This window comes from Lutjanus erythropterus, chromosome 5 (genome assembly GCF_056507025.1).
Source record: "Lutjanus erythropterus isolate fLutEry1 chromosome 5, fLutEry1.hap2, whole genome shotgun sequence".
Classification (NCBI taxonomy): domain Eukaryota; kingdom Metazoa; phylum Chordata; class Actinopteri; order Lutjaniformes; family Lutjanidae; genus Lutjanus; species Lutjanus erythropterus.
In genome coordinates this window covers 10,045,140-10,053,510 of record NC_139321.1, presented here as the reverse complement: position 1 = coordinate 10,053,510, position 8,371 = coordinate 10,045,140, and the positions used below count along the sequence as shown (strand labels likewise).

The 8,371-nt window shown below is 39.8% G+C and overlaps 1 protein-coding gene across 1 annotated transcript; it reads left to right on the top strand.

Annotated features, from left to right (window-relative positions):
- Positions 1-1,556: 1,556 nt before the first annotated feature.
- Positions 1,557-7,713, top strand: pdgfrl (platelet-derived growth factor receptor-like). Its single transcript, XM_084718735.1, has 6 exons — positions 1,557-1,762; positions 3,438-3,711; positions 3,797-3,948; positions 5,420-5,713; positions 6,145-6,281; positions 7,361-7,713. The coding sequence occupies exons 1-6, from the start codon at positions 1,708-1,710 to the stop codon at positions 7,547-7,549; spliced, it is 1,101 nt and encodes a 366-aa protein (XP_084574861.1). The 5' UTR covers positions 1,557-1,707; the 3' UTR covers positions 7,550-7,713.
- Positions 7,714-8,371: the final 658 nt, after the last annotated feature.

The window sequence follows — 8,371 nt, the reverse complement described above, 5'->3', positions numbered from 1 at the left end:
GATGGATTAATTGGGTTGACTGATGTGTGCAGTTCAGTGTTTTAAATGAATGTGGAACAAATTTAAAAGTTGGTCTCTGCAGGAGAAAGACAGATATTCTACTATACTGAACCTCTACATTAACAGTGTAGAGTCTTCCAGTGAGGTTGCAGGTTAAAGTTCATAGACGTAACTGTGATGTCATGATGTAGTATCACTAGTTACCAACTGCACAAAAGCAATAAATGTATTTTCCAGTAAAACAGTGTTTGGTGTCTCATTTTATGCATTTTTTTTTATGTCTGTTAGCAGAAAATCTGAAAAAAAGAGACATTTCAATGAAATCTGCTGGAAAGTTAGTCTGCAGGTCAGAGAGGAACTGGTTCATTTTTAATGAAGATTGCGCCACCATGTGGCCATTTTTTACTTCTAACTCCTAAACTGTGAGACTGGACCAAAAGGTACGATCCAATTCAATCTTTATGAATTCACAGTTTTGGAAATTCTCCTATTGTTTACTCAAGTAAATGTACCTGTACCACAATGCAAAAATACTCCACCTAGAATACTGTTGCTTATGTAATAGCACAGAACTATTGTCTACAAATGATCAAAATCAGAATCAGAAATACTTTATTGATCCAGGGGGGAAATTGTTCATGTTACAGATGCTCCTTTCAAGAATAGAAAAAATATATTGCATTGTGCAATTAGAAAACATAAAAATATAACAAGGTGTATAACAATATGTACAGTACTACCAAATATAAACAGAGACAAAATGCTAATAATATATAAAAAAAGAATATATACAGTAAAAATATGTTTTTTCTTTGTTTTTTCAAACAGTAATATACTGTTATTATACAATTATTATAGTAATAATATTATAGTAATAATAGAATAGAGGTAGAGATATAGAATAAGACATGACAATAAAAGAAGACAAGAAAAATAAGAATTATTTACAGAATGTGCATCTTGATACAAAGATATATCAGCATAAATGGAAATGTTTTATGACAGAGTGGACAGTAGAGTTATTGCACAAGTTGAATTATTGCACAAAGTAATTGCACTGTTTAAGGGCTATAGTTGTTCTCACACACACACACATACACACACACACACACACACACACACACACACACACACACACACACACACACACACACACACACACACACAATATCAAAAGTACTTGTTCTCTGGAAAATGTCCCCTGTGACTGATATATTATTATATATAACATTATGCTGATGCATGAATGTGTAAGCAGCAGTGTTGAGCAAGTTACTCAGAAAGTGTAATAAGTTACTTTTTACTTATTACTCCTTTAAAACCCTTTAAGATCTGATGTGTCATGATAAGATTAATGATCAGAAAGAAGAAGTTCTGCTGCACAGATTTCTATTAAAATTTTTTCGTATAAGTAGTGTTTTAAGATGGATTTGAAACTCAAACCTGTCCTTTAAACGGCACTATGATTCACTGTCAGATCCTGCAGAGGGCTCCACAGGACGTGTTTCTGCTCCTTTGGTCTAAGGAGAGGGAGTAAACAGAGGGGCTCTGAAGTTATTTTCCCTTTTCCTCTCAGTCTGTGAGGAGGATGGAGCTGGAAATCTAAACAGGGTAGCTGGAGCCGAAGCTCAGAGCCTAACCTCCGTTTCTGCTGAGCTCCTCACCAAACCTCCCTGATCTCCCCTGTGACCATCCCATCAGAACACCATGAAGCTCTGGGTTGTGCTTTGCCTGGCACTGCTCTGGGTGGAGCTCCACAACGGTGAGTAAAATCTCCACATATGTCACAAAGATTTATGAGTGAAGAAAAATGACTGCTCATTTCATCATGGGAGCTTGGAGAGTAACCTGGAAATAGTGGGAGGATTAGATAATCTGAGGTTGTGTAAATATTGGCTGGGGAGTCCGGTTTCTGTGATAGGTGTAGAATCAGAGGTGTATTCCCAAAGAATTACATCTTACTCATGTCTCGCAAAGACAAACACGTAATTCATTTGTCAGTCATTTGATATATATGAATTTTACATCATGCATGTGAATTTTAAAAGTTTGCATTAGAGTTGTTTGAGATTTTGCAAAGTATTTCTGCAGAACAACTCAAACCAGCTGCATCTGAGGCATGCAGCAGGCGTTTCTAATTAACTGGCCTTTACTGCTGACCTTTCCTTGGAGTTCTCATTAATGCTGCACTGGAGAACAGAACAACAAACCCCAGAGTGATCATTTTGTTCTCATCTGTAATGGTTTATGTGTTAAATGCCCACAGAGAAATACAGCTGAAAGACAGGCTGGGTTCTGCACATTTTGTGCCAGTAACAAGGATTTCGCACTTCCTGTTCTGCTGTTGTCACAGCTGGGGGAAACACGAAGAGTAGCACTACAGTGACCGAGTTACAGAAACTTCCTATCTGTCTAAGACAGCATTTTTCTCAAGAAGACGTATTACAGAAGGAAATCCTAACTAACTTTTGGAATCCTATCTTATCAAATCCTGAATACTCAACCCAACATCACTCATCAAATTTTATGTCTGTCTCCTAGCAACTGATACTACTTGTACTTTACTGAAGCAAAAGTGTAGCAAAAACAACAGCAGACACTTCTCTCGAAGACAGATGAGTTAGAGGTATTGGTAACATCTGTAGAAAAATCAAAATGTTCTTTTTGGAAAGATGTACAATGCTAACTCAGGAGATAAAAGACAGAGAATGGGCAAAGATAGCAGACACAGCATCTGCCATCCGTTGTGCAACAGCAATAAAAGAGGAGCCATACGAATTAAACAAGTTAGCTTATGTTAACAAATGCTACCACTGGCCACTATTAGCAAACACTACTACTGGCTAGTTCGTAAGTTAGCTACCACTACAGGTGGAAAAGTGAAAGTCAGGACGGCTGAATGGTTATCCTAAAGTTAGGAGAGTTTATTTAAGATTTTCAGAAGTTAGGATGTTTATGAAGTACACATTTCCTCTCTTCAGGTAGGACAGTAACCTTGACTTAGGAACTGTTCACCTGTAACGTTTTTTTTTTTCTTCAAAATCAGGTTCTAACATTTTTATTTATACTAAAATGACAGAAACCATCTTTGGGAAAAATTTTTTTGACATTAAGTTTGATGTTTTAGTTTAGTTAACACTGGGGAGGCGGGATTTATGACCTATACTGCAGCCAGCCACCAGGATGTTCTGGCTTCACTTTTGAGGTTTGGTCATTTTGTCCATTTGTAATATAAGTCAAGGGTCCTAAGCCTAATTACCATAGTTACCAAACAGTTAAGAAATGATCTGTAATATGGACCCAGATGAGCAAACACCAGCACGAACTCTGCTGTTTCTGTACAGAATTTGGCCACGGTACACTAACAGATACTTAGTTTTTGCTCCCCTCCCTCTTCTTTTCCCTCTAACTGACCCTCTGTGCCTCTGTGTATCCAGGTGCCTGCCAACAAGTCAAGCGGAGAAAAGACGTCGGAGAGAACCGCATCCGGCCCGGGGGGAAACGGGTGAAGGTGAGACACCCCAAAATAAAAGATGTAGGAGTGAAAGGCCAGTCGCTGTTGACCCAGGTTTTAGATAAGGGCCGCTTCGTGCGCCTGGCCCAGACCACCTCTCTGACTCCTGGGAAGAACATGGAGCTGCGCTGCAAAGGCAACTCCATCGGATGGTCGTACCCCACCTACCTGGACACTTTCAACGACTCACGCCTCAGGTGCTGGAAGCAGACGTCAGCTGACTGAGCTGCTGTAAGCTGATGTGAATGTGAAAGTCTTATATTTTCGTTTTCCCGCCTGCAGCATCAAGCAGAGTGACAAGTACAGCCAGCTGATCCTGACGTCGCCCTCTGCTGCTGACACGGGGCCCTACAGCTGCTGGGTGATCGTGTGTGACGGCACCGAGTGTGAGAAGGACCACGAACGCACCTACGTCTCATACATCTATTTCACAGGTGATCAGATACTGAGTGCATGGTGCTTTGCATTTGTATTTTCTAAAATTAGCAGCAAGGGATATTAACAGAGATTAATAATTTATTATAATATATACACTATAAAAAAGTTAAACTGTCTTAACTAACTTTTTTAGGTTTAAGTCAAATTGTTTTGAAATAAGCAAAAAGAAAAAATACTGGCAACCTATAATCTTTTGTTATTATATTAAATTACTAACTTTTAATTATGTTTTTTCTTAGGAGGAAAGTAAATCATCTCAACCAAAAAATATTATAGGTTGGCAAAACTTTGTTTAAGCTTCAGCTGGTGAAGACAGTTGCCTTGAAAATTTTCCTTATTTGATTTTGATTTTGATTTTGACTTGAAAGTTTTCTCAACATTTCTTTTATAGCGCATTATATTTATTAATGCTTTATTATCAGTTATAGGGTCAGTAATAAGGCATTATGATGCAGAAGTAGGAACAAACTTTTAGGTTAAGAGCCCACATTTAGTTGGTGTTTCTCCTCTGCCAACATTGCTTTTTTTATATATATATATATATTACATATCTTAAAAGCTGCTCTAATCAATATCTTTATATAAACAAAGGATCAAATGTGTAAAGTGAAAGGTGTTTCCCAGATTGATGAACCTATATAGAATTATTAACCTGATAATGCAGTTCCTCTCAGCTCTGTGGACAGTCTTAGTGTCTGTCAGCTCACTGTTTTGGTTTTTACGGCCTACAACTTCACTGTTTTGGTTCGGTCTCACAGCTCATCAGCTGTTTTTAGCAAAACCAGTTGGTGCTTCCTGCAACCAAATGGCAGACAGACAAATTCAGTTACTAGCTGGTGAACATGGAGAAGCGTTTAGCTGCGAAACAGCTGGATATTTCCCTCAGGAGTCGGTGGAAACCAAAAACAGAGCTAAAAGCAGAACACAACCTCTAAAGTTTGCAGACAGTGCAACCTGATACATGTAGGCACTGACTGCACAGCTCCGAGAGCAGATCCTTGAAGAGGGTTGTAAGGAGTCTCCAGCAAAAAGAGGAATAGATTACTGTAACTTCCATCACATCTTTTGGGAGTCGGAACAACAAGGGAAAAAAACAGAGTTGACCGTTTTGATTGATTGTAATTTGTAGTGATCCTAGTTTGATCGACACTGAAGACTTTATTACCCAACTTTACTACCTTTATTACTGAACCTAAATACAAAACAAAGCAACAAATATTCAGAGAGGATTCCTTAGGACAAAATCCTCTCAAACTGGGGGTCCATGGTCTGATGTGATCCACTGTGGGGGTCCTTGACATGAAAAAGTTTGAGAACCCCTGCTGTAGAGCATCTGCATTTCATCTGCATTTTACAAACTATTATCAGCCATCAAGCCATAAACATAACTCCTTTTAAAAGCTTGTTTTCCCTCAGTGCTCTGTCTACTTTATTAACTATTCATTATGTCATTAAAACCCCTGACAGACAGAGAGAACCTCTTCGTCCCCTCTGCCATCCACTTTGAGATCGTGTACCTGCGCCCGGACAGGCCTGCTGTGGTCCCCTGCCGTGTGACCGACCCGCAGGCCAGGGTGTCCCTGCACAGAGAGGTCCCTCCGGAGGAGATCACCGCCAACGGGACGGCGGTGACCTACGACCCCTCCAAGGGCTTCGTCCTGCAGAACCCCAGCCCGGAGCATCAGGGGGTCTTCTACTGCAAGGCTGTGACCAGGGGCACCCCTCAGATCTCCACCAAGTACCAGCTGCTCTACGTGGAGGGTAGGGACGCATTCAGTCACACACACATATGGCGGTGCTGCTTCGCGTGCATTTTCCTGCGCCTTTAAATATCCAACAGAACCGTAATGCTTGTCACTGTATTGAAACTGCAGAGAACCACTGTGAGAGCCATTTCCACAAAGTCATGAATCAAATGTTGGTTATTTTGCTTCATCAGCGTCCAGGAAAAGGTTGTCAAAGCCTCCTCCTCCTCACTGCTGAGCTCAGTCCATGTGGACTCTTGCCAGCTGAAATGGAAACACCGTCTGGATTGATGAAATGGAAATTGTGTGTAGTTTAGGTAAAATGAACCTGGCAGACAGAAAGAAATAAAGTTTGGACTGATGATGGAGCTTTAACGTTTAAAACACCACTAAGCTAAGCTTCAGAGGCAGACATCATTCATGTTGTTGACCGTCTCTCGTTGACAGTTCCTAGTGGACCACCATTTGTGAGCCTTGAAACTTCTCCGGAGTCTGTGAGAGGAGGCGACAACGTCAATGTGACCTGCACGGTGCTGGGGGAGCCTGAGGTGGACGTGAGCTTCACCTGGATTTATCCTGGTCAGGTAAGAGGAACGCCGGGCTTCAAAACTAAAGTCAAACCTATTTCAGCCAGAAACGTGTGTTTATACATGTCAGTTCAGTTTAATTATCCCAACAGAGGAATTCATTTTGTAATTAAACAAAACTAAACCCTATAGAAAAAAGAAGAACACTAATGCAAACAGTTAGAAAATATAAAAAGTTTTCTGACAGTGGATCTCTGAGGTGTTAAGACTTTTTCAGGGGTTAATAATAATAAGCATTTAATGTATTAAAAACAGTTTACACAGTGAGTAAACAATTGCACTTATGCTGTTTACTGATTTTTAAAAACTAGATTGTAGTAATTAATTATTGTTGTCTTAATAATAATAATAATTTCCTCACAATTTTATATTTTTTTTATATAGATTTGCAAAAATCATTTTTAAAAAGCATGTAATTCAACCTATTTATCTGTTACAGTGGAAGGTAAGTAGCCACGTCATCACAGTGCTGTTCTTTATGACCAACACGTTTCAAGACATTAAAAATACTTTACTTTATCCAATGTTTCCACAAAAGACCAAGCTGGTAGACCATAAAGACAGGTGGGTTTATATACAAATATTGTTCATTTTTAAAGGCAAACTATGGAGGATTTTCTCAAAAAACAATGCAAGGACTGATACAAAAATAATCCCTGTCCGTCATCATCCACGACCCAACAGAGGTGGATGGCGTCCACACAGAGACTCTGTGCACTTTACCAACCCAAAATGTCTGTGATTGACGTCCTAAGAAAAAGACACAACAATCAACTTCCTTTCAGGGCCGTTTACAAACACAAATCCTACTAATTCTACCTTTAAAGTTTAAATGCTTGAGACGAGATGTGTCCCTCTTCGATGAAAAGTCCAGAGGTTTCGAGTTTCCATATCACACTTGTGTAAACTGCATATTTGGCATCCAAAATCCTGCTGGTCCAACCACATGTTAAACTGAGATTTTAGGTGAATTCTGCACACATTAATTGGAATTTCTGAGGTCTTGTTTAGAAACCACAATGAATGACACCAGTAAATAATATAATCATAGTAATTATGTTTGTTTTATTGTGTAGGACCGCCGTCCAGTTCACATCCGCACGTCCTGGAGGCTGGTTAACAGAGGGACGGGCCACACCACGCGGGTCACGCAGAGCGTCATGACCGTAGAGGACATGGAGACCATCGACTTTGGAAAGTACGTCTGTAAAGCCAAGAACCAGCACGGTGAGACGATCGTGACGACCAACGTCATCTCCAAATAGCCTCGGAGACGGAGCCTGAGTTCTGGTTACGTTTGTTGTGACTGTGTTGTTGAGATGTAACTGTAACACACCAACCAGATGAAATCCACATGTATATATACATAAAAAAAATGGGTGTATTTTTAGATTGCAGACTGCAGTAACATAATAAAGATTTGCTACAACTTTTGTTGGAGAGTTCTCTTTAATTTCCATGTCAGTGCATGTGAATACAGGCATATATAAGTAGACGCCACACTGATCATATGTTAATGTCACCGCCATATTGGACCAATTAAAACGGGCCTAGAAACAGATACAAGTGAAGAGCTGCTGTCTTTCTGGATAAAAAACACTATAAGATCTACATTTCTCAAAGGATGTCAGTGAGTCTTGTTGTTTTCATGGGTTTATGATCTACACAGAGAAGGAGAGATTGTTTTTTTGTCTTAGAAAGAAGGAAAAAGGGCACCTCCCCAGTTTATATATATTTGTTTATATTCCAGTTTTGGCCGGTCCAATATGCTGATGATGTTGACATATCACAGCCAAAGGACGACGAGGTTAATGCTTTGTCTTCTTTCTCATATTACAGCTAAACAGTCCACTAAAATATGCAACATTTTAAGTGAAAATGTAACAATATTGATAGATATTTAATCAGCACTGCCTAGTTTGACAGTGTGATCTGAGTTTTGTGAGCAGTGTGTGTGTTCAGATGTTCAGAGTCACGCAGAAGATTAATTTTGCAGGGGGCCTAAACATGAATTCCAAACTATCTGAAGTTGAAAGGGGAGCAACGGGCGCTGACCTGCAGGGAGTTTTCCTCCGCAGTCAGCAGAC

Excerpts from the sequence above, each read along its gene's own strand:
- pdgfrl (XM_084718735.1), top strand. The coding sequence starts at position 1,708 with ATGAAGCTCTGGGTTGTGCTTTGCCTGGCACTGCTCTGGGTGGAGCTC. Across the intron at positions 3,949-5,419 it reads CTCATACATCTATTTCACAG|ACAGAGAGAACCTCTTCGTC; the intron begins GTGATCAGATAC and ends AACCCCTGACAG. Across the intron at positions 6,282-7,360 it reads CCTGGATTTATCCTGGTCAG|GACCGCCGTCCAGTTCACAT; the intron begins GTAAGAGGAACG and ends TTTATTGTGTAG.